Raw genomic sequence first — 25,712 nt, forward strand, 5'->3', positions numbered from 1 at the left:
GGTTCATCAGTGATTCTTTGTTTTTCTGGGATCCATGTGACTTTGGGAAAGCTTTGGCAGAGCCTGTTTGCTGAAAACCTCCAAAATTGGGCAGCTAGGACTGGCTGGAATAACTGGAGTTGTTTCTCTGGCTGTTGGGTGGAGGTGCATGCATTTCTCACACTGCCTGAACTCATCCCTCAGCCTTGGCAGCCGAATCTCAGCTCCCTGCTCCTTGTTTTAAATGCATTGCCACGTGGATACAATGGGATTTATAACTAGAACCTCAGAAGCAGGACTGGGTGTGCTGCTGGAGCTACCTGGGCATGTTGGTTAAAATCTGGGCTGGGCCATGGAGGGAAGAGGCTTTGTTGGATTTCTCCTGTGGACCCCGGAATGCAAGAGCCAGTTTGATTCCCAGTGTCGCTGGGTGCTGAGGGAAGCAGCTGCTCGAGATCTGTCAGCGTTGTCTGTGCTGCCATTGCCATGGAAACAGGAATCAGCTCCACACAAACGGCACACGGATGTTGGAACAGCATTTTCAAAACAAACCCGAGCTGGTTTGTCATTCTCGGTGCTCAGAGCCCAAGTGCTGCCGCACAGCCTGGCTGCAGGGACAGCTGCGGGCCCATGAATCTGCAGCTCCTGATTAGAGAGATGCTCCAGACCCCTCATCATCTTTGTGGCCTCCTCGACCCTCACCAGTAGCCCCCTGTCTTTCCTAAGCTGTGGAGCCCAGAATTGAACACAATACTCCAGCTGTGGCCTCACTAGGGCAAAGCAGAGTAATCACTCTGACAGAAAGAGGAAAAAAAGAGAATACATAGAATACAAAGAAAAAGAAAAGGCAGAGAAGCTCTTTAATTTAGGGGTCTCCCCAAGCTGTGCTGTGTGATGCTGCACTACTTTAGAGAACATGGGGTTCAGCTGGAACCAGGACACAGCGCTGAGCTGGAGTTCCACTTTTTAAATGCAGAAACTGGGAGGAATTTTTTTTTTTGCCATTGACACTTGAAGTAGTAATAAATTGTCTTAAAACCCCATAACGTAATTGTACAAGCACTGAACTTTATTTAAGAGCTTCGCTGAGCTGGCAAGGAGCAAACCTGACCCATTATTTCAGCCCAGCACCTGAGCACAGGGATGAGTTCAATCACCCTCATCAGGGCTTACAGCCTGTGTCCACAGGAGCCCTTGGGGGAGCAGGGGGGACAATCTCCTTCGTTGCCACCACTGCAGAAAAGTGGAATCATCTCCATCAATTCTGGAAGTGCTTGAACACAGAATACAGAAAAGGGTCTGACTTACAGATCTGATGGAGAAAACCAAACCATGGGATGTGGTGGGTGTTCAGGTCAAGGGATCAAACTGGAAATTAACTAGAGTGGCTGGACCTGGGATGGATGCTCTGGGACAGCACACCAGCACCTACAGCATGTTTAGCTGGGTATGGGCTGGTCCTTCCATGGAGGGACACAGCTGCTGGAGATGTGCCTCTTACTGACACACTTACTCTCTTTAACACGAAGATTTCCTACAAGCTGTGAATTATTTGTATCACCTTTTAAATTAAGCTATTAGTTGCACAACTTTTTGGGATGTATCAAATTATTCAAGTCCTACTATAGATTTCCAGCTCTAGCTACAAGATGTGGTCGCTGTACAGGAGTTCAATGGGATGTGGTGCTGGGTTGCAGGAGGAAGGAGCAGTTATTGAACCATTCAGTTCCCAGTCCCTCTGACGTTCCATTCTCACCTGCTGTACAAACCCCAGCACCTGGGAGCAGCAGTTCTGCCACACAGGTGGGACTGTAGAAAAGGAGTCCTTGGCTGTACATGGCTTCCACAGCAGCTTTGTTACATCAGGTACAAACTGTACAAGTTCTCCAGGTTCCAAGTGTTCTAAATGGCAGAAACAGTTCAGCCTGTGTTTAGAGACTGGGTTTAAGTGTGGAGATTATTTCAGATAAGGACCAGGCTGAGTAACCAGCTCCATATAACAGCAAAGATGTGGGTTTAATACAACCTACAATAGTACAAATATGTACATATGTACAGAGCGGGTCCTCTTCACCTGCTGCTGAGCACACTCGGCACTTGATCCTCAGCTTCCTTGGAAGTAGGAAACACTGGAGTAAAACAGGTTCAGTTTTGCAGCACCTCAAGTTCCTGGGTTGAGCTGTCCGTGACCGGGGCCTACAGGACCCCGTCACTGAGGCGGGACTTGCTGTAGTCCCCCAGGTCGTTCTGCAGGTCTCGCTCCTCATCATCTGCAATAACAGATTGTAATTAGATTACAATTAAAATTCTCAGATCTGATCTGATGTGGTATCACTGAAAAAATATCAAAGTACAGTTTCCCAGGACATGCTGCTAAAGAGCACAGCACCAAGCTGGCCGGGGCTGGTGATGGGACGGAGTCAGCAGGCACAGGATGTGTGGCTGTGCTTCCAGCCCAGCGGTCAGTGCTCCAGGTGGGGATCTCTGGCTGCAGGGCAGCCCCACTTCACAGACTGCCTGACTTCAGACACTGCAACACAGTCACACCAGCTGCTGGGCTTTGAGACTGCCTATCAAGCTTTCAAACTCCCCCACTAAAACCCAACTCCTGCAGATAGTCCCATTCCCAGAGTTGACACTGTGAGGCTTCACAGAGGCTGGGAACCTCAGGGACTAGCACTGGGACCCCTTCCAGACCAAGGGCCTCCTTCCCTCAAAAAGTGAAAAAACCCTAAAACTTCCATTTGTTCCAACGAATAAGCTTCTCCTGCACCTCAGTGCTAATCCTTTATATCAGGAAAGACTCTTGTTCACAGCAAAGGAAATCCAAGTTGAGTTCATTCATCTTCCGCCGGCTGCCGAGCTGCCTGCAGCTCTCCACACCTTCACCCCAGCACCCCAGGAGCCAGGCAGGGACCTGAGGGCTGCTCCAGCAGCAAAAGGCTGGAGTTCACCTGCATGACACAGGTTTGTTCCGTAAGAAAACACCACCACAGCACCAGGACATCCTGGAGTTTATTAACAGACATTTTATAAGCTGCCACCTTCAAACATCCCCTTGCCCTTCTGCAGGTGCCTGAGCAAAGGAACCAGGCTGGGTGCTGCCCTGCCCCAAGGAACATCCCCCATATTGGGTATTTTCCCTGGATAATTTCAACCTAAGCCTGCACATTCCTAGAGGCAACAGAAACCATGTGGACTCCAGTGGCTTTGTGGCAACATGCCACAGGCTCTGTTCAGCCTGATGCAGACCTGGGTGATGTTTTCCTGACAGCTTTTAGGCAGAAATTCTCTCTTGTTTTTTTCCCCTCCCTAAACAATTACAACCACCCTCCCTCCAACCCCCCAGTTCTGCCCTCTCCTGCCCTGCAGACAAATGAATATGAAGCCTGAAGCAGCCACTTTTTCTGGAATACTGACCCTGGAAGCACCACTGGCCACACTTAAATCACAGCTCAAGCCAACACAATAAGCTATTAAGGAAAACCAGAACAAAGCTTGGGAAATGTGGTTTGAGGTAGTAACACACTCTGCTCAGACCATCCCTCAGGAAGAAGCTTCCAGAAGTCACCCTTTAACCTTTACCACCAGCTCTTAATCCAGTCTGTCTATACAGACACAGAGGGGTTCATCAGGAAAAGGATCTTCCCCAAGTCCAAATTCCGAGCCACCAGAGCAGGGACCTTGCAGGGACCCCACCTGGATGGGAAATGGTTTTATGGAGTCACTGTCAATCAGAGCTCTGTTTTTTCAACCACCACTCACAGTGCAAGTTACACAAGCCCAATCTCTGTGGTTTAACATTTTTTCCACCACTTATAGCTGTATCACGCCCACCCTTTCCCAAGTGGCACTGGGGAATGCTGCCCATGTCACTGTAACTTCATGGCACAGCTGCTGCCTGAGCCCTCAGCTCCCCTGTGAAGGCCCCCACAGCCAGGTACTCAGGCTGACGAAGCAGCACAGAGCTCCAAGGGGCAACAAGAGCTATGTGGGATGGGGACAGAGGCAGGGTGCTTCATCCCTACACCGTGTGGCAGCCACCTACAGCCACCTGACAGGGGCAGCCAGGTGGGGATCTGGCTCTGCTCCCAGGGAACAAGGGACAGGACAAGAGGAAACGGCCTCAAGCTGTGCCAGGGGAGGGTCACATTGGATACTGGGAACATTTCTTCACAGAAAAGGTTGTCCAGAGCACCCAGGCTAACCCAGGCAGATGGCACCAGTCAGCACAGACTCAACCCCAGTTACAACCTCCAGAGCTGCATCCTGAAGCCCAGGTACGGAACTACTGCAGCGAGGAGCTGGGCAGGACCCACTGCTGACTGAGGAGAACAGAACTGAACTATGAAACCCCCACCCACAGGACTGCCAGGGCTTGCAGGGCTCAGGGACACACAGGACACCCTGCACTCTCTGTCCACAACAGCCCAGCACCATTAGGAGCATGGCTCCCATGGCCCCAGCACGGACAGAAACGCTGTCAATCACAGAATCCCAGGATGGTTTGGGTGGGAAGGGACCTTAAAGCCCATCTCATTCCACTCCCTGCCATGGGCAGGGACACTTGCTACTGGACCAGGCTGCTCTGCATCCCCCTGTGCCTTTGTGCAGCTGCCAGCCTGGATGAGCAGCTGCCAGCCCAGGGACCACCTGCCAGAAGGCCAGGTGTGACACACAAACCCCCTCTGAGTTCTGAGCACGAGGGGCACAGAACAGGCTGCAGCTGGAACAGCAGGCACTGCAGTTCATTAGTAAGTTAATTAATTGCTACAGGTTCTGGTCCATCCTATTCTTTCACTTGTGCATGAGTTTCAAACTCGCAGCCCAGCCCAGCCTGCTGACGCTGCACTTAGCTGCGTGTTCACACAATCAGCTGCTTTTTACTGGCTTTGCCGATTCATTTCGCTTAGATGCCAATTAAATACGGTGCCTGAAAAACCTCCAGCTAAAAGCTTATTAACTTATATAACTCAGTATGAGGGTCAAAGTCAGGGGGCCTGTAGGATTTTTGTCCCATTTCCTATTTTTTTTTCCCCTCTTTATTTTACGCTTTCATTTAACTGGAAATATTCTCTATGTTTACACAACATTCTCGCCCTACAGACATGCAGGCCTGTCACAAATATCCCCAACAGCTGGATGGAGAAGGCAGACAAGGCAGGCAGAGGCAAGCGAGGGAGCTACATGCAGGACAGGGAATGGCCATGCACACACAGGTGTTAGGCAGCACTGGATCAGGAGCTCCGAGGTGGGTTAGCAGGAACACCACAAGCCTGTTGAATCTGTGTATAATGCACAAAAGTTACACCTGGAATCACCACCTGAGGCCTCACTGCACACCAGCTCCAGGCAGGTGTGACAAGAGCAGGAGTCAAACCACTACATTCCTCTATTTGACAATTTAGGAATGTCAAGGCCCAAAGCCCTCCCAGCAAGGGGCCAGAGCTGGGGGTTTGGGTAAAACCATGTTTAGAATTTAGAGTCTTTGCATTTCCTAGCAGGAACCATACACAACTGCAGTGAGGTGCCAAAACCCTCTCACTCAAGGCTGTTGCATTGTTGCTGTCCCACAGAGAGTGAGACCAAATTTCAAGCTTGTTTGTTCTGTCTGAGCAATTTGTCATCAGCTAAACCAGCAAGGCTTTACACAAATTCAACAAGTAACTCAGCATGGATTTATCACAATGGGATGGAGGTAAGGCCCAAGCTCACCTTGGACGTCTTCTTCTCCACCATCACCATCCTCTTCCTCATTGTAAGCCAGCTCGGCCTGTTTGTCTGCCTCATACTCACCCACGTTCCCATCATCCCCATTATAATCTGCCAGTTTAGAACCCTGCTGCGGGTCCACAGGGGATTCATTCTCATCAAAGAACCGGCCTGTGGAGTAGGAAAGGAGTGAGTCAGCAGCAGAGAGGAAAGAAACAGGAAGATCCTACATGAGAGCAGATCGCAGGTGGAGGCAGTCGGGGTCTGTGGTAGTTCCAGCTGGAGAGAAAGGGGGGAGGAGGGAGAGGGCTTGGGCAGGGGTTGAAGGAGGTTCGTGGAGCACCTCCATGCAGGAATGATGTGCTCTGTCACCCAGCACTTGACCTCGTGTCGCCTGACTGTCCCACACTCCTCTCTCTACCGGCAAGGGCTGGAGTGAGCACGCAAACAGCTCCACCTTGGATTGCCCACAGGCACCAACACAAGATTTCTCTAAAAGCACAAGAGCACTCACTCAGTGGAAGGGTTAGTATCCACTTTTCCTGAGGCCTGGTATTTTGCACACCCTGGAGTAATCCAACGCTGCCCTGGTGCCTGGCACTGCCTGCAGAGGGTGCCCTGCTGGCACAGGAGGGAGCCCAGCACAGGCCTGCCCTTGCCTCTCAGCTTGGAAACTCATCCAGCTGGCTTTACACTCTGCTTTCCTATTAAGTTTTAACAGTTTTCAAAATGTCCCAAATCCAGTATTTTCATCTCCCAACAAAAAATTAAGAATGGTTTCATATCCTGAAACAATGCACAAGAAAAACAGGAATTAGCTGGATATATGGAATGAGCAGACAATCACCCAGGCACACAGTGAGAGATTACCGGTGTGATGTCAGCTCAGAGCTGGTGTTTAATGGGATACAGGGAGACCTCTTCCAGCCCAGTCCTTGAGGGAAGCAGCTCTGAGTCTGCAGAGGTCACTGGCCTGGAAGGTTGTGTATAAATGAAAAAACTGGGATTAAAGTGTGGTACAATCCTTACACACTGGGCACCAAGGCTGCTGGGGCAGGTGGTGATTCCCAGTGCAAGCAACTAATGGAGAAGTAAACCTGGAGAATGATTTCAACATCAGGATTAAAAATGGACAGATGTAAAAGTGAAATTATTTCCTAAAACAATGCATGTATAAAAACCAGGACAGAAGCAGTACCATGGTGCTTCTCTGTATGGGGGGGAAAGCACCAGAATCACACCTAGTGCAGCTCAAATGTACAGAACACCAGTGTCAGGTATTTTCTTAAAACAAGCATGAAAAAACCCCACGATCAGTTTAGAACTCCGAAGTTCCATACATTATTCATTGCCTGTTCACGTCTCATTGAGTGATCCTGGCTACTACTGTTGGTATTTTTGACACTGCATTATATACAAAACCCAGATAGGACAGTGGGATTTGCACATGTTAAACCCAAAGTGAGCCATGGAAGACAACGGCATGTACCCAACTTCCAGCAAAAACAGCCTGTGGATAGCCAGAGATACTGTGACAAACAAGCACTGAATGAATTGAAGTTGACAGAAGGAAAGGGTAAAGTATGATGAAGAGATCTAAGGAAATGCAGCAGGCCCACACAGGCTACAGACTGAGCTCAGGGACCACAGACAGTCTGGCGAGCCCATCCTGTCCCAGCCCCAGCCAGGGCAGGGACACCTTCCACTATCCCAGCCTGCTCCAAGCCCCATCCAACCTGGCCTTGGACACTTGCAGGGATCCAGGGGCAGCCACGGCTTCTCTGGGCACCCTGTGCCAGGGCCTCCCCACCCTCACAGGGAACAATTCCTTCCCCATATCCCATCTATCCCTGCCCTCTGGCAGTGGGAAGCCATTCCCCCTTGTCCTGTCACTCCAGGCCCTTGTCCCAAGTCCCTCTCCAGCTCTCTTGGAGTTCCTTTAGGGACTCTAAGGTCTCCCCAGACTCGTCTCTCCTCCAGGCTGAACAGTTCCACTCTGCACCCTCTTCTTCAAAGCCCTCAGTTGCCAACACCCAGCCAGGCACTTGCCCATGGTGGGAGCTGCAGAGCTGGGCCAGAGCTGGGCTCCTCCATACCAGGGGTGAGTTTGTCACCAACAGACCTTCCTGAACATCTGTCCTGACCATCAGGACAGAAACCTTACACAAACCTGGATTAGCTATTCCTTTCGTGATAAAGTCTCTCCCTCATTGCACCATTAAAACATACAATAGGAGTTATTCCAAACATGAAGAAGCAAAGAGAACAGAATAATTGGGGCCAATTCCTGACTCTCAGGTACCCCCTCACAGCCTACAATGGAGACATTTCCTTCCCAGCTTCTGCCTACACAACTATGCCCCCATCATTTAATCCGTGACCAGGGAAGAGAGACAATGCATTAACAAACCCAACAACTGAACCATTAAAAAAACTAACAACTGAAATGAGAAGCCTTCTCACTCCAGAAGTTTCTTCCAGAAGCTCCTTTGATAAAATAATGAGCCTTGCACACACCTCAGGGTACACAGAGTGGAAGCCAGGCCTGCCCAGTTTCCGTGACAATTTGTAATATGCTTGTCCCTGCTCCATCACAAAGTTCCACGAGTGATATTAAAACAACCAAAGTTTTCTCAGTTTTGGCTGAATTCTTACAATATTGTCCAAAAAGCGTATTGAAGTCAAGCAATAAAGTAACTCAGCATCCTGCATGTATCAAAGTTCTGGCTTAACCAATTTAACTGTGCAGTAATTTCCAAAAGCGTCTTAAATTCTGACGAGGAAATAATTTTTTAAAATAACTGAATATACATGTGGAAAATTAACACATTAAAGCATATCTTTTACCCAGGAACACATTATATTCATTCTCAGGCTCCCTCTCCAAAGCCACCAGCTGCAATGGTCTCTATTTTCCAGACAGGCACTTACACAGATAAAAAATGAATGGATTTTTTTAATATACTGAAGTGTGTGACATTGGCCAACTTACTTTGCTTAATCTTCTGCAAGTCACTAACTCGGCTCTTTGGGATTTTTATCTGGTCTGGCTCAATTTTGTGGTCTTTCTGGGCTTCCACATTTTCTTCAAAATTCAAGTGCTGGAGAGGATTTGGAGGGATCTGCTTGGCAATGTCGGCATTTCCATCACTGTCACTGGGCAAACCTACAACATTAAAATGTGAAGTTATACTCAGAATTTTAGCAGGACAGGATTGGAACAAGCCACCTGCAGTGCAGGTATAACCTGATATTTCTCTGACATTAAAGTGACTTGATATGCAAGCACTGAGTTTATTTTCTTTGGGTTTGTCTCTTTTCTAACTGCAATTCTTCCAAACCCTTTCACTGCAGGACTTTTAAGTTCTCACATCCTAAACCTTTCCCACATCACCCTCAAGTAAGCTGTTCCCAGGGACAGGAGGACACTGAGCAGGCAACAGGAACATCTGACTGTGGCTACCAAGAGATCAACAACCAACTCCTGAGGGGGTGGTGCAGCCCTAATTAGTACTCTAAGGAGCAACACTCATTTCAGTTACTCTGTCCACTGGAGGAATCCTGAAGCACTTATCCTTGAAATTTCTAACTCAAATTTAGCTGCGATTGGTCAAAAGGCTCAGAAATTATTGGTTTGGAGGGTACAAGAAGAGATCATACAACAGCAGCCCAAGTGCCTCAGCCAGGTAAGAGCACAACCTTGGATCCTGCAGAAATTTATCCTTGGTTTTCTTCTTGTAACCAAAATATTGCCTCGTCACCTGCTAACAGGAATTTTACCTGGTGCCAGGTTTGGAGCCTGGGGCTGCTCAGTTGGAAGATTCATAACAGACTGATGACCTTCACTTTTAGGAGCTGAAATAAGTGGCTTCTTTAAAGCTAAAAAAAAAAGTCACAGGGACAAAAGCATTAACATGAAACAAACACACTATTTACTTGGTCTTGCTCTAACAGTCCTGTAAATTTCTGATTTTTTATAGTTTCCTTAATGAAAATATAAAAGACAAGATTTCAGGAGGGGCATTATCCAAACCATTCCATTTTGGGAATTCAAACCTCTAAGGCACAGTAGAAACGGTCTGATTTTACACCCCACTTGAATTTTATTACCACGGAGAGATTTTAAAAGTCTGCACTCACTATGAACCACATGGTGTTCACACACAACATCTACATCACCAAGACCCAAATGTGAAAGAATGAAGAGTATTTCTCCTAACCAGTGGGAGTATCTTCAGCTTTAGCAGGGTCATTATCTTCTATTTCAGGCATGCCTGCGTCTCCTCCGGGTTTGATTTTCTCTGCAAGACAAGAAAAGGATATTCTGCCTTATTAACCCTTCAGCCTGAACAGTGAATTTCCCTCTTGTGGAAGGCTCAAACTTAGAACAATCACTGCAGCTAATCAAGTTATCCGAGCCAAACAATTCCTTCTTCTACTTCAGAGAAATGCACAGTCTGGAGGCTGGCAAAGGATGCAACACAACTGGCCCATTCTCTATCAGAAAAGCCCAAAAAAGGAAATACCTTTTCCATTTGCAACATGTTCTGAAGGGTCCTCATTCTTCACTGTGTCTTTATCTTCCACCTCTGCAGCAGTCTCAGGTATTGCCTGGTCACCATTGCTGGGACTGACTGCAGTGTCTTTACTGGACTGAAGTTTTTGTGTGGCCTGTTAGAACAAATAACAAGACAACATTAAACACTTCCCTAGAAATTACAAAACAAACGCCCTCAAATTCAAGATTACTTTGGGTAAGCAAAATTGCATTTATGAATTCAATGATCACCAAAGCAAAGAGCAGAGCCCTCTATGCACAAAGCTGGACCCTGGGACTCTGGAAACACAACTGGACAGAAAATGTTCAATAAAGCACAGCTGCAGGACATTTCTACTGCCATACACAGGTGTTAAGTACAACACAAACAGGTTAAGGTAACATCAACCTTAAGCCTCAGGTCAGAGCCTTGAAACAATTCTAGACTGTAAGAGAAGATGTGACAAACTTGCTCTCAGTCTGCCCTATTATTTGAGATGTTTATAGATGAAGTAAAGAAACAAAATTTTAAGCATCTGTTTGCAGCAAAGAGGCCCAAATTCTACTGGAAGCCTGTTTCATGCAATCACGCTCTTGATACCATTCCAATACCATCACAATTTGCATCACATTAGCACCTCGAGGCCTCGGCAGAGCTCAGGCTCCCTCTGCAATAACCTGTGTAAGGCTCTGACAACACAGATCCCACCCTGGGGAGCTGAACAGCAATATCCATGTTACAGACAAGAACTGAAATCCTCAGCAATGACATCATGGAGGAAGGCTGGAGCAGAACAAAGAATTTGGCCTCAGCTTGGAGCTCGGTCCACCGGGTGAGACAATAGGCAGATTTCTTACCTTAACACCCACTTAGGTGTATCAGGGGGATACTGAACACAAAGTTAGGGAAGAAATGTCCCAGCCCTCCACATCTCTGAAGCAAACAGCAAGCTTTGGGCTCTTCTCATTCAACACACACTTTCTTGGCATTACCTTTTGTTCCCGTGCAATTTGGTCCATTAATTTCTTGATGCTCTCTTCATGCTGCAGTCTCATTTCCTTGATCTGCTGCCCACACTGCAGGCTTGAGGAGAAACACACCATTAGTTACACTTCATTTGTTGGATCTGCTCTCCCACAAATAAAGTAAGGGAAAAAATATGAAGTGGCACAAAAAGCCAAACCTGAGATATAACTAGAGTAGTCTGCCCAAAAAGCCTCGTCCTGGCATGTATGTGGAGTGGGAATGGACTGAATACAGAAGGAAAGCAGAACCGGAAAAAATAGGCACAGAGCAGAAAAAACAGTAAAATAAAGAGAACAGCCTTGAATATACTTCCTCCAGAAGCTGGAATGCAACCAAAAGGTCAAGGTCCAGAGTTAATCTGTCTGCAAATATTAATTCCACTGGGAAGGCAACGTGTCTCCCCTGGCTGTCAACGGAGAAGGTGCACAACTGCTGCTATCAGTTACTGCTCCCAACTCAAATAACATGATCTGAATACACAGCCAGGTGTCCCAACTTCCTCAACATGCCATGACATCAGCCCAATCACCAAAAGTCCCATGTCCCACAAATGCTCAACATAGCACAGAAACACTTCGTGTGTGTAAAAGTTTCAAACACTTTATCAAGTGTTAAGTCTTCCTCACTCCTCAAAGCTCCAGGAGTATTTGTTCTCCCCGTTTCTCTATCATCAACTTAAAAGGCTGAAGTCAACTTAAAATTTCAATCTACACAAGGTGCTTTCAGCTTCAGTAGAAACAAATGAAATTACACTACTAGAAAGGCAGCAATTAACAACGCTGGTGACACAGGATTGTGTCCTTTAAACTTTCACGTGTTAGTGAACTAAATCTCCATGTTATAAAAAAATACATTGACTTAAAAATGCAGAACAATTCCACTAAGTCAAGATTTTCCTTAGCTCCTATCTCATGTTGGGAGAAGGACTACAACACCACAAAGAACTTGAAAGTCAAACAGTCAGCTCAGGTGCATTGCCAAGTGAGCACACTCGCGTTTGAGGATTAGCAGACATGAGATTAATTAGCACTGTTTAGTAAATACAGGTCCCCATCACACGCACCAACCTGCAGTTACCAACACTCCTGAGGACATACCTGTCATATTCCAGCCTCCTTGTCAGGTACGTGTTGTTCTTCTTGTACTCATGCAGCTGATCCTCCTGGCGGATGAATTCCTGCCGTAACTCTGCCAGTTGTTCTAGGCCAAAAAAGCAAAAATCAACATGAATACAGAAAGAAAACAAAAAATGCCCCATGGGAGATACAATTCCCAATATTGCTAAAGAAGTATGAAATTGCTCAAGTTTCATGTCTAGACATACTTTAAAGATTCTTAAACCAATTTGAAGAAGATGCCACTTTACTCATGTATGCCAGATGGCAGGATGAATTAGAGACAAATTCTTCTGATGCTATGCCAAACCCCCTAAATATTTCTGTACCTTTGCATTCAGAAGCCTTGCACAATGCTATTTCATGTATCTGTTGGAAATCTCCATAATTTCCTGAAAGATTTTGTCACTCTGAGTAACATGGAAGCGCTGCTAGGTTACTCCAGGCAGGATGCTCAAACACTGTTTGTCTGCAGTAAGTGTACAAAAGGAGGCACCTTCCTGCTATCCATAAAGCCAACAAGGATTTCCCGTCTTCACAGCTGCTCTAGAAGTTCTCCCTGTTCTTCAGCCTACAAATAATGAAGCTCCCTACTACTTTAAGCTGCAGCTACATGGATACAGGCAGAAACCGTGTGTGTTGTATGCAGGCATGTTCACATCCGAGCACGTTCCGGCTCACTCTGAAGTACCCTGAACACAGCAACACCACAGGCATTATAATCATGTCTGTACAGAACTTCAGAGATGTTTCCTGGACCTTTTCTAACCCAGCATAACCATCACAGTGTTTCTGATCAGACTCTACTAAACTGTGTATTTGCCCATGAAAATGATTCGACTGTCTTGTAACTCAGCAGTGCCAGAATACACGTTCTTTCTGCAGCAAAGTAAGTGAGAGCCAACTCTCCACTTACCCACACCAGGTAACAAATACAATGAGATTTCACATTGTGAGATGTTCCAGCATCACCAGATCCTTCATTTAAACTGCATTCTGCAGCACCTGGGCAGTTAAAATGCACAACTTCAGCCTGCCAAATGAGTTTGGCCAGGAATCCCTTACCCTTTAGCCGATGTATGTCTGCCATCTGATATGAGATGTTGTTTTGCAGCTTCATCTGGAAGGAAGAAAAAGTTGGATAAATACAGGTGACCAGCAGGCTGGGGAGGGATGGTTTGGGCTGTGAAGACTCAGGTGTGTCTGTTTGCTTTGTAAAGCCAACTTACGGACAGGATTATCGGAGTGACGTGCACAAAGTTCCTGTAAATCTAAGAAATGTGTATTTAGTGATCTGTAAGTGACATCACCAAACTAAACACTGTGTTCAGGCTTTGCTAGCAGTGGCTTCAATTTTAATTCCAGAACATAGTTAGATCAAAAAAGTAGACTGCCTGGACTAAAATAAACATGCTGCATCAGGATACTGCAAGAGGGACTGTAAACAGCCAATGTTAAAGCACAGGTGGATAAAAATAAACACAGCATCCACAGCAAAACCAATTGTTACCTAAGGTATATGATATAATAGAATAGTTACATTTAAATAAATCTTTTATGTGTTGCTATCTAACATCCTAACACACATTTTATTTTGAGAGGGAATCTCACATCAGTAAACTTCCACAACAGCTTTTGGCATTTTTAGTAAGGAAAGAAATAGTTACAATAAGTAAGACGTGCATGTACACAAAGTCCTGAAGTAAAGACGCTTTGTTCTGTAATTACATAAAGACAAAAACCAGCAGGAACAAAGAGAAGATTCACGTGTGGAATATTCTAAGAAACGGGGTAAAAATCTTCACCCTGCCCCCAGGCACCTCAGGTGCTGTGTTTTTTCTTGCAGTTTCATGGTAGTACAAAGGGCACCTGCAGGAAGGTGCTGAGCAGGGCTGTCACGTGTAGGTGACAAGGTCATCATCACCTCTGGGAACAGCACACTGCAGTGCCAGCACAGCCACTTGGCCAGGACGTGCTGGGACATACACGGGGACACGCCTGGACACCGGGGCTGTTTCAGTTCCCCCCCAAGTCCCTGAAGTGTCTACATCAGTCACCTCCATTTCCTGTCAAAAAAACCCAAAACACATCTGCCCTGCCTCTAGGACTTCCTCCTCCTACCTCTGCCTTCCCTTCTATCAAACTATTCATTCTTTAAATATATTTCTCATTGTGTTTTTGTTGTTACAAGAGGCACTCTGACCGGGCTGATCCATTTGTCCCATATGGATACGATCAGGCATTCCTGACTACGGTCTCCAGCCATGCAGGAACTGCAGGGATGGTGCTTTTCTGCAGCACACAGTGTACACAGGGCACGCATCCGACAGCTCCTGGCACACAACAGAGGTTCCTTGGGCAGCAGAGTTTTTGTGCCAGCCAGCAGGATCCTGGCTATCCCTGGCAGCAGAACACTGCAGGATCCTGGCTGATCCCTGGAGCAGGGCACGCAGGAGTGCAGGCAAATCCTGACCCATGCCCAAAACAGAAGTCAAGAGGGTTCTAGGGACTGGAGAGGCACCACTATGGCCCCCACTATGGCAGGACACAGCACTGCTTCACAAGGCTTTTCCCAAAAAAAAGAAAGCAAGCAGAACTGAAAAATTAGGGACAGAGCAAAAAAAAACCCAGTAAAATAAACAAAACGGCCTTGAGCATATTTCCTCCAAATCCTGGAACATAACTGAAAAGTCCAGCTCCACAGTTAATCTGTCAGCATTTATTAATTCCACCAGGAATGTGATCTTTAGGTAACCTGAGCCCTCTGACCACAGTGCTCTGAAACAGGGACAAAATTACTCCCCACAGGGACACTCAAGGAGCCTCCTGGCATGTCAAAGCCACGTTTGCCTCATGCTCTGCCCACCGAGGCATTCAAGGCCCCCTTACAGGATGCACAAAGCAACATCCCATCAGTGACAGCCCGGGTAGGACTTGCAGAGCTTCACTTCAAAAGCACAACTGGCCCTGCAATGGGGACACACAAGGAAGCAGAAAACACAAATCACCACCAAGCCTCTCCATCCACTAGGCACCCACCATGCCAGCTCCTCCTCCAACGACCTGGGACAGGAGAGCAGGTACACACATTAATTTGTTGTGTTAATGAACAAGTATCTCCCCCTATTTTGCAAAACCACAGGCAATAACCACATTTTCCTGTCTTCCATTCTAATGCAGTTGTTTCCCAGAACCCAATAAACCTACAAACAAAGGAGATCCTGGGAAGTATCGGGGTCTGTTTTCAGACCCTTCTCTATGAGAATTCCTCACACACAAACCCTTCCCACTGGCTCCTGCTCATCCCATAACCATGTGCCTGGCTGGAGGAGGGCTGTTGTCTGTGAGCAGGAGCTGCATAGGAACATGCAGCACTTTTATCACACAAGCTTTCCTTTTGATGATTTCGAGTTTCAGAGAAGTGACAGAATTTATATCCAAACCAGCTCAGCTGACAGCAAATGTCCCTCATCTGAAGGATAGAAAGCGAAGAAGCTTTTTTATGATTCATGGGATCTGTTCCACCTACACATGCAAAACCCACACTTCACGAGCCATGGCGCAGGTCCAGTTCTTCCTGGGCCACGTCCTCCTCTGGTCTAGACCTGTTTGTATTGCTGAGCTCTCAGGGGCTCCTCAGGGCCTTTCCAAGCACTTGGGATGGAGAAAATAAACCCTCTGTAGCCCAATGAGCCCTGCACAGGAAAAACCACCAGAAATCCTGTGCATGGACATGTGGCAACCCTCCAGTGCTATCTGAGTTGTGAGTCTTGCCATGTAACAACTCCACATTGCTGCTGTCAAGCTACAGCTTTGCAAACTGGGGAGTTACCAAGTTTTGGCAACAAAGAACAGACCTAGCTGCTCCTGGGGATGTTTGACTTAACAGCTTCATCCCAAGCATTTCTGGGCAGGGCTGTGCTCCACACCCAGCATGGCCAGCAGCAGGTACGGAATGAGAGGTGCTCCCTGCACACTGGGCACCTGCCACCTGGAACCTCTCCACCACAGATTCCTGCCAGTCACACATTTTATTGCGCTTATTGCAAATGGATATGCAAAGCAATGGAAAAACCCCAAAACCTAATGGAATGCTGCAAAAACCCCGTGGAATACTGAGGAAGCTGATGCTACCTGTGCATGCAGCACCTGCCCAAATTCCAGGGTAGGCATTACCCCTGTTTGCCTCTCACAGGGAACTCCAAAAGAGACCTCCTTGTTTGTTCCAAGGTCCAACAGACCCTCAGGAGCTCACCACAAGAGAGAAGAATTCCCAAGAATTCATGCTTTTGCTGTTTCTTTTTAAACACAAGACACTGGGTCACACTCCCATATTTGCTCTCAAGAGCAAACACAACCATGGTGCAGTGTGACAGGCTCATTCCACGAGCAGGGGACAGAGGGGAGAGCCAAGGGTTTGGCCTTGACTCCAGAGATCCCTGAGCCAAGAGGAAACTGCTGCAGAGACTGGAGCTGCCTCAGCACTGGGAAAGGCACTTGATTTATGCAACCACAAGGCAAAGGACCTCAGCTGAGGACAAAGGAGCACAAAGCAGAACTGACACTGAGAAGCACCAGAGCAGAATCTTCAAATGAGTTTTCCTTAAAACGAGCCTGAATTTGTTGTGATCACTTGATACCAATGTTGGGGTTTTATTTCAGCTCCTGCATTTCACAAATGGACTAAGATCACAGGTTACGAGCAGTTTGGTCAGACAGACTTGCCAAATTCTATTTTGAGAGGAAAAAAAATATCACTCAAGCCTTTTTTGGTCAGATACTTTATATTTACTACTGTTTCCTTATGACAGACTTTCATTCTCTAAAACAAAGCTTTATTCTCTACTCTCAGAGAAGTAATAGTCACTTAAGTAAAGTCACTTAAAAGGTTTTAGAAAAAAAATAAACACTGTTGCCACTGAGAAAAGACAGCGGCTCACATGGGAGGAAAAATGACCAGCTACTGGTTTTTGATAAAATCCTGCTATTCTGGACTCTTAGGGCACTCTGAACATTTTGAAAGAGGATGTTAAAAAGCTACAAGCTCTCACGGCCTTAACTGGCAGCTTCTGGAACAAAGAAGGAAGACACACAGCACACACTGCAGGCAATTAACACTAAATTTAATTTGGGATGTTTACTAGGCACGTTTCTCTCGCTGCCCTTCTGCTCTGCCCTGTGCAGTGTCACACTCAGAGCATCCAAACCCCAGGCAGATCTCTGGGAACACAACAGTGGTGGGCAGGCAGGGGCAGCCAGCAGCACCTGTTTGTACCCCATGCATCCGAGTGGGCCCTGGCTCCAGTAACCAGTGCTGCACCCCCCAGCTTAGACCTACATCTTCTCCCCCAGTGTCCTACAAGAACACATCACAGATTTCCAAAAAAATACAAACTTCTTGCATTAAAAGCACACCTTGCCATGCAGCCCAGTAATGGATCACAGAATCCCTGAGGCTGGAAAAGCCTCCCCTGAACACTGAGTCCTACTTGTGCCCCATCCCCACCTTGTCCCCAGCCCAGAGCACTGAGTGCTGTATCCAGGCCTTCCTTGGACACCTCCAGGGATGGGGACTCCACCAGCTCCCTGGGCAGCTCCAATGCCTGACCACCCCTTCCAGGAAGAAGGAACCTTTCATGAATTGTGCCTGATAGCTTACCTGAATCCTGCCAGTAGAGTTTTACACCCACAGGCAGTTACACTAACACACCAGACAAGCTGACTGCCCTTTTGCAGACAGAAGGGGAAGTGTCTTGGCTAAACCCCAACTGCTTTAGAATCACTGAATCATTGAGGCTGGGAAACACCTTTAAGATCATGAAGTCCACGTCATATCCAACTGGACTTTTTACTGCAATCTGAGGAAAAATAAAAATTAAAAATATGTTTGCTGAACACACAAAGGGCTTAATTGTAATGGTTCAGTAGGAAACTTCAATACAAACTTAATCAGTTTGAGGGAGTCTAATTCTGGAATGGGACATGTACATATTCAGCCTTTTCTGTGACAACTAAATGCATTTTCTGAGGCTGCTCATCCAATGTGTGATAAGAAAGGACCAGAAAAACAAACCTAGCCAGCAATTACCCTGGAGAGTGTGACATTTCCATAAATCCCACTGTGAGAACAGTGTTCAACGAGCAGAGTGATGACCTGCATGCAAATATACCCCACATGCCCCCTGAGCAGGACTTGTGTGCTGAGCCCCGTGAACTTCCCAGTTCAGGACGGTTATGAAAGCACAACAGTGAAAGCTGAGGCATTCACTCATCTTCCACAACAAAAGAAATCCCCAGGCCACCCCCACTGAAAGGGCCAGCTGAATTTTCTATTAGCTTGGCTTCTCCAAGCCAAGGAAAATGACACGTTAGTCAGCAGCAGGGTTCTTTGTTTTTTGTTTTTTTTTTTTTTTTCCCCAAGTACACGCTGGCAGCATAAAAATCAGTGTGCTGTACCAGGCATTCCAAGAGGCAAGCTCAGGGTGCTACTGAACACCACACTGGTTTCATTTCCCTCGAAACTGTAGTTTTACGATTGTGTCTGGTTTCTTGAATGATCACAAAAGATCAGATATTCTCAGCAGAGACAGAAAGCTAAAAAACAGTAAGTAAATTTGAAACAGCCGCCTGGAAACGAGCGATCTCTCGGGATTTCATTGTTCACTCACACACACACAGAGGACATCTTCAGCTCTTTCTGGGGACGTTTTCAGAAATCAGAGTTCGCTACAGCTGTCCCAGCAGCACCAAACCTGCGCCTCGGGGCCTTGATTCACTCCGGGGCTGCAGGGGCTGCAGAGGCTGCGGGGACACCTTGGGCAGGCGAGGACTGACAGTGACCCGGACTGAGCCTCCCCGCAGGGTACCGGAACCCCCCCGCCGACCCCTCCCCTTACCTTGCCATCCTCGCACCTCTTCACCTGGCCGTCCCTGGCCTGCAGTTGGCTGCTCAGGTGGCTGTAGTCCGCCTCCTTCTGCTCCAGCTGCTTCCTGTGCGAGTCCACCTTGCCCAGGAGGTCCGAGTTCCGCCGCTCCAGGCGGCCCCGCGCCACCTCGGTGCGCTGGGCCTGGCTCTGCAGCTCGGCCAGCTCCTCCCGCAGCAGGGCCTGGCGGGACGCCGCGTTCCAGCAATGGAAGGCGAGCACGGCGATCACCGCCAGCAGCGCCACGAGCACCAGCGAGGGCAGGCGGCCGCCCCGGCGGTTCGCCCCGAATCCCACCATGGGGGAGGCCGAGGGCGGGGGCTTCAGGGGCAGCGGGGAAGGCGCTCAGGGGAGCCCTGAGGGTGCGGGGGTATGTAAGGGGAAGGGATATCCTGAGGGGGGAAGAGGAAATGAGCCGAGGGGGACTGAGGGGTCGGGGGTGGGGGGGTAAGGTGGGGGGCTGCGGGAAGGGAAGAGGCCCTGCGGACGGCGGGCTAGGAGAGCTGGGAGAGAACGGCGGGAGGAAAGACCCCGAGGGGAGCAAGCGGTGCCCAGCAGGGCTGGGACCAGCCGAGCAGCCGCCGCCGGGCCGTGAGGGACCGGCCGAGCCGCCACCGCGGCGCCCCGCCCGCTGCCCGCCCCTTGCGCCTTTCGCGAAAGCAGTGCACGGAGCTCTCGCGAGAGCCGCGTCCCGCCTGCCCTGAGGCGACTTGTAGGGAGCGAGCGGGTGGGCGGACGGCACGGGCGGGAGGGGAGCGTGACAGTGACGCCAAAGGACTTTAAAACCTCCCAGTGTCACCGCCTGCCATACGCAAGGAAACTTTTCACTTTCGCAGCCCCGTCCCACCTGGCCTTGGACACTTCAGGGATCCAGGGGCAGCCACAGATGCTCTGGGAAACCTGTGCCAGGGCCTCCCCACCCTCGTGGGAGAATTCCTTCCCAATATCCCATCTCACCCTGCCCTCTAGAAGTGGGAAGCCATTCCCCCTTGTCCTGTCACTCCAGGCCCTTGTCCCAAGTCTTTCTCCAGCTCTCTTGGAGCCTCTTCAGGCACTGGAAGGGGCTCTGAGGTCTCTGTGGAGCCTTCTCAAGGTGAACGCCCCCAGCTCTCCCAGCCTGGCTCCAGAGCAGAGCACACTGTGGTGGGAACGTCATGGGCTTCTCAGCCCCACACCTGAGAGGTGTTTCCTGAGGGAACAAAGCATGTCCTCGGAGTGAAGTGAGGGGGTGAATCATTCGTTTTACAAGAAACACTCAGATAACGCGTTTATTCCTGGGCAGATTCCTTCACACCGCGTTAATGTCACTGTGTCGCTGGTTCTCACAGGAGGAAGTGGGACACAGAGCTGGGCTGAAACATGGACCCAGCTCCAGCCGTGGCTGCAGCCGCTCCCTCGGTATGAGGGGAGAGAGATCCCAGCGGTCAGGGTTTGGTGTGAAGGGAGAGAGATCCCAACAGTCAGGGTTTGGTGTGAAGGGAGAGAGATCCCAACAGTCAGGGTTTGGTGTGAGGGGAGAGAGATCCCAGCAGGCAGGGTTTGGTGTGAAGGGGAGAGAGATCCCAGCGGTCACGGTTTGGTGTGAGGGGAGAGAGATCCCAGCGGTCAGGGTTTGGTGTGAGGGGAGAGAGATCCCAGCGGTCAGGGTTGAGTGTGAGGGGAGAGAGATCCCAGCGGTCAGGGTTTGGTGTGACAGGAGAGAGATCCCAGCGGTCAGGGTTTGGTGTGAGGGGAGAGAGATCCCAGCGGTCAGGGTTTGGTGTGACAGGAGAGAGATCCCAGCGGTCAGGGTTGAGTGTGAGGGGAGAGAGATCCCAGCGGTCAGGGTTTGGTGTGAAGGGAGAGGGATCCCAGCGGTCAGGGTTTGGTGTGACAGGAGAGGGATCCCAGCGGTCAGGGTTTGGTGTGAAGGGAGAGAGATACCAACAGTCAGGGTTTGGTGTGAAGGGAGAGAGATCCCAGCAGTCAGGGTTTGGTGTGACAGGAGAGAGATCCCAGCAGTCAGGGTTTGGTGTGAGGGGAGAGAGATCCCAGCGGTCAGGGTTTGGTGTGAGGGGAGAGAGATCCCAGCGGTCACGGTTTGGTGTGAGGGGAGAGAGATCCCAGCGGTCAGGGTTTGGTGTGAGGGGAGAGAGATCCCAGCGGTCAGGGTTGGGTGTGAGGGGAGAGAGATCACAGCAAAGTCGGGCGTGTGGGTGTTCACCCACACAGAGACTTTGGGCTTGGTTTTACTCCCTGTGATGTGATTTAGTAACAGTTCTGCTGCACTGCTGTGGCCAAGCGCCTCGGGGAGCAGAGGTTCACGGTGAGCTCCTGGGCACAACCCCAGTACCTCCAGCTACAAATGATGTGGGGAGGAGTTGGGAGAAACGGAAGGGGATCAGTTTTCCTCCTAAAAAAAGCAAAGAGGACAATATTTAAGAAATAAAGTTAAAATACCTTCCTGAGACACAGCATACATTGTGCAGAATGTCAGCTGTGACAATGGTGTCACAGCTTTCTCCTTCCCACCAGATCCCATGCTTTACGTACCAATATTTGCACTTCGGCTGTTTAATTGCTGCTACACTGATGGCCCATTAATTTGCCAACCTGCTCTCTGCAGATGGCAGTGCAGATTCACATTCCAAATCCAGCGTTGCAAATCTTTCCTCCTTGTGAAGCTGGATGGTTCTAGGGTTTAAGTCTGCCCTGTTCAGCTTGTTCCTTCTGGCTGCACTTACTCAGTGCCATCCTGACCACTGTGAGCCAGGAAATGTTTGTCTAATTAATGGAAATACAATATAAATGTGACAGATTTGAGGTCAGAACTATACCTGGGTTTACTTTATTTAATTTATACCTGGGTTCCACACACTTTGGTTTTGTACTAACCTGTAAGAGTTGGCTCAAAAATCTCTCCATGTAGATCTCAGTGGTGTTTCCCCCTCTCCTGTTTCAGCTGTTCCTGTTGGAATTTGTTTGATTTCCCAGCTCCTCAGAGTTCAAGGTCAGAACTGGCCCCATGCACATTTTTTTGTGGTTTCCTTTGCATATCTGGGAACTGAGGCAATACCAGGGAGTTTTCTTTTTCCAATTAATTTGCCATTTAATTTCATCTGTGTTCCACACCCTGTGATCCTGTCCTAGTCTGTTCTTTTCCTGGTTGGAAAGACCTGGTTCTTCCTCCCTCTCCCTGGCTGTAATCTTACATTGTGTGTTGGAATAAGGTATCCCATGGCATGTTCAGCTCAGCCTCTGACAAGATCTTGGCTGATCCTTGGCTTGTCTGCCCACAATCTGGTGTGAATGGGGAGATCACTCCCTGGAGCACTCGTGTTGTTTCATCCTGAAACACAGAGCAAGCACAAGAACTAAGCCTTAATCCCTATACCTATCATGGAGAAAATGAAGCATCCAAAGAAGAAAATGTATTTGGTGTTGTATCAAAACCTTCCAGATCTTTCTGTGCATCTTTTCCATTTGTCTGCCACAAACCAGATTAATATACACAAAGGTTATTTAACAAAAGAATAGTAACAAAGCAACAAACTCTTATATCCACTAATATGATCAAGAAGAAGTAACACAGCTGGCATTTATGGACTTTTTTCTATGTCACAGAGAAGAAAAACTGAGGTAATTGAATGACTTTTCTGTTAGCATTACCAGGATGTCATAAAAATGTGCAGAGGTTTGATAATATAAAATTCCGTGGTTCTGGAAGGTGTTAGCATTTTCCAAGGAAGAATGGCCAGGACTGTTGGTGCTGCAGAGGCGTGTAAGCAGCAGCATGAGAGCCCTTATCAGGGGAGAAAACATGCAAAGGAACCTCAAAAACTGCTGGTTCAGCCCTTGTGCTGTTACAGGGCATCCTCCTGGCTTGGTTTTGCTGATGAAATCCATCATACACATTTGATTTTCTTCTTCCCTTCAGACATTCCACTTTGCAAAGGAATTGCTGATTATTTGCTTCCTTTTTTTTTTCCTGCTGTGAAGTTGGAAAGTTTAGGAGCCCCACGAGTTATTTTTAGAACCAGCGTTGTATTGTTACTGCCATGGCACTTTTATCAGTTAAAGCAATAAAAAATCTGAGTTGTTGTTCCAGCCAAGTATTTTGATCCCTTCAGAATCCAGAGCAGGTTTTTAAATGAAAGATAAATTTAGCCATATTTATTTTTTGTGCATAATTTAACCCAAAGATAAGAAGACAGTCTGATTTAATAATCTATTCAGCATTACAGAAAATTGGTAATTTTAAAAGCCTCTGATTAAAGATTCTAGGATCTTGTTTCCTTCCACTGTAGCAGAATAAACCTTTTTTTAATGTATTACAAGTTTGTGGTTTTTTACAAACATTCTGAATGCAGAGCTCAAATAATCCCAGACTTTTAGCATATCCTTAAAAACTGATTAACATACTCCATCTGTTGGTATGCCAAGCAACTGTCCAAATGAGCAGCATTTCCATGGAGATTTGTAAAACTACAGTTAAAATAAGAAAACAGCAGTAGCAGGGGGATGGCATTGGAGGGCTGTTTTATTGGAATGTGATTGTTGCAGCTGGTGGGTGAGGTTGATGCTTAAAGCACTGTTGTCCTGCAAAGTGTCCAGGACCTCATCACCTCAGAGCTGTGTCTGTGAACACTTTGGGTGCTCATTTGCAGGAAGAACAGTAAAAATAGTTTGTTTCCATTTCAGCACATTCCATGAGTACCCATGAGTGGCCCTCAGTGCTCTGAGGGCATCTCTTTGCCATCTCTAATAAAGTGTAACTTGGGCTGCAGAAGCCAGTTAAGGCCTGTTGACTTCTAAGAAAAATGTTTGCTGTATCTCTGAAGGCTGAAGATGGCACTTGAGCATCTGGAGAAGGAGTTGAATGGAATCAGAACTGGGGTTTAGAGCTGAAATGAGGTTGTGTTTATTTATGGGCACCTGAGATTTGGAAATCTTTCTGAGAATAAGTGCTTTGGAGTGAGGTATCAGAATCAATCTCTTAGAACATGTTGCTTTATGAAAACAAACCCAGGAACATCTGGGATTGGCTCACCAAATGCCAGCCCAAAGAGCAGACCTGTATCCAGGGAATTGTGATTGGCTTGAAGCTGCATCCCAGGCCAGGAGCAGGGAGCACATCTGTTCCTGGGATGCAGCTGGAGAGTCTCAGTGCACTCTGGTATTTTGGAAAAAGGTGCTTTCTCTCAGTAGTATTCTGCGGAAGAAGGTTTGTTTTCATTTTTGGTAGCAGCTTCGAGGGGCTGGTGGAATTCCTGTAAGAGCAAATGACATTTCCAGCAAGGATAAAGCCACAGCTGCTGGCAGGAGCTCCCATAGGTTATTGTGGATAATCACTGAAAAGGCAAAGCATTGATTTTGGAGTGATTTTTGCAGGAAAGCATCTGTGAGGGAATGAAGAGTGAATGCTGTGGTGGGAATGGTTTTGTGCTGAGCTTCAGAGAGGAGCTGACAGGGCTCAGGGAGCTCCTGGGGATGCAAACCAGGCTGGGCACGCCCAGAGCAGCTGCGGGGGAATCAAAATGCCCCTTTTCCCTTGAGCAGGAGTGGTTGCAGGAAGGGGAAAGCATTGCTGTGGATTTCCCTGGGAAGAGATGAATTTCAGAGGAGTAGTGCTGCAACCAGGTCCTTGGAGCAGCTGTTGAAGAAGGTCACCTGGGGAACAAGAAGTGGGGCAAAAAGAAAAATATCCTTGGAGATGAGATAACCGTGGCTTCAGAGTGGGTACAAGAAGCTTGTGGTTATTCCCAGCTCCTAGAAGGAAAGGTTATGTGTGCTGGGAAGGAGCTCAGCTGGAGTGCAGACAAGTATTTTAACACAGGGAGTTGTGGTTCTGTTGTCTCATGTTGTGGTTTCACAAAACATCCACCTCAATTACTGTTTCTTTGTTGCTGGGGAGCACAAGCAGAGGAGGAAAATAATAATTTAAATTTAACTCTGCTAAATATACATGAGATTTCCTGGGACAAAGAAAAGACTTCTGTAGCTTGAGGGGGTGTTTCTGTGCCAGATTTCAGAGGCTCTACTACAGCCAATAACATTCTTGGAACAGCTTAGTTGGAAGCATTTTTATAACATTTTTTTAGGCAATACAAATACAGCCAGTGCCTCCAGGAGTGTATGGGATTGCTCTGGAAGTCACACCAAGTATATCTGTGTGGTGCTGATTGTTACTGTGTTTATTTTGGGGAATTAGAGAGAGTCCAGGATGATACAATTTGCAGATCATACCCTTGAAATGTAAAGAAAATGTTTAAAAATGTATGTCTGGCCTCACTTTTCCTGGATGATTATGGTCATAGGATACACATTCAGATATTCCAAGGGCAGGTGCTCTGTGTTTTCACTCTCCCCAGGACAGTGAAGCCCTTCCTCAACTCTTGTTGCTGGAACTGCTTTGTAATAAAGACTCCAGCTGCTGCCAC

At 47.8% G+C, this 25,712-nt stretch overlaps 1 protein-coding gene across 2 annotated transcripts; it reads right to left on the bottom strand.

The window, feature by feature from the left end:
- Window positions 1-1,127: 1,127 nt before the first annotated feature.
- On the bottom strand, window positions 1,128-19,892 carry GOLM2 (golgi membrane protein 2). 2 transcript variants are annotated; one of them, XM_082290722.1, is made up of 10 exons: window positions 19,267-19,892; window positions 13,436-13,490; window positions 12,353-12,455; window positions 11,222-11,312; window positions 10,218-10,362; window positions 9,912-9,992; window positions 9,472-9,570; window positions 8,684-8,857; window positions 5,695-5,862; window positions 1,128-2,249 (listed from the first exon to the last, which is right to left on the bottom strand). In XM_082290722.1, the coding sequence occupies exons 1-10, from the start codon at window positions 19,591-19,593 to the stop codon at window positions 2,176-2,178; spliced, it is 1,317 nt and encodes a 438-aa protein (XP_082146848.1). In that variant the 5' UTR covers window positions 19,594-19,892; the 3' UTR covers window positions 1,128-2,175. The 2 variants fall into 2 exon arrangements, with proteins under 2 accessions (XP_082146848.1, XP_082146849.1); XM_082290723.1 differs by lacking the exon at window positions 5,695-5,862.
- Window positions 19,893-25,712: the final 5,820 nt, after the last annotated feature.

This window comes from Coloeus monedula (assembly GCF_965178545.1).
Source record: "Coloeus monedula genome assembly, chromosome: 14".
In the NCBI taxonomy this organism is placed as follows: Eukaryota; Metazoa; Chordata; class Aves; order Passeriformes; family Corvidae; genus Coloeus; species Coloeus monedula.

Coding starts and splice junctions, on each gene's coding strand:
- GOLM2 (XM_082290722.1), bottom strand. CDS start 19,593: ATGGTGGGATTCGGGGCGAACCGCCGGGGCGGCCGCCTGCCCTCGCTG. Junction 10,363..11,221: donor AAATTGCACGGGAACAAAAG/GTAATGCCAAGA, acceptor TTGTTCTAACAG/GCCACACAAAAACTTCAGTC. Junction 9,993..10,217: donor ACATGTTGCAAATGGAAAAG/GTATTTCCTTTT, acceptor CTTGTCTTGCAG/AGAAAATCAAACCCGGAGGA.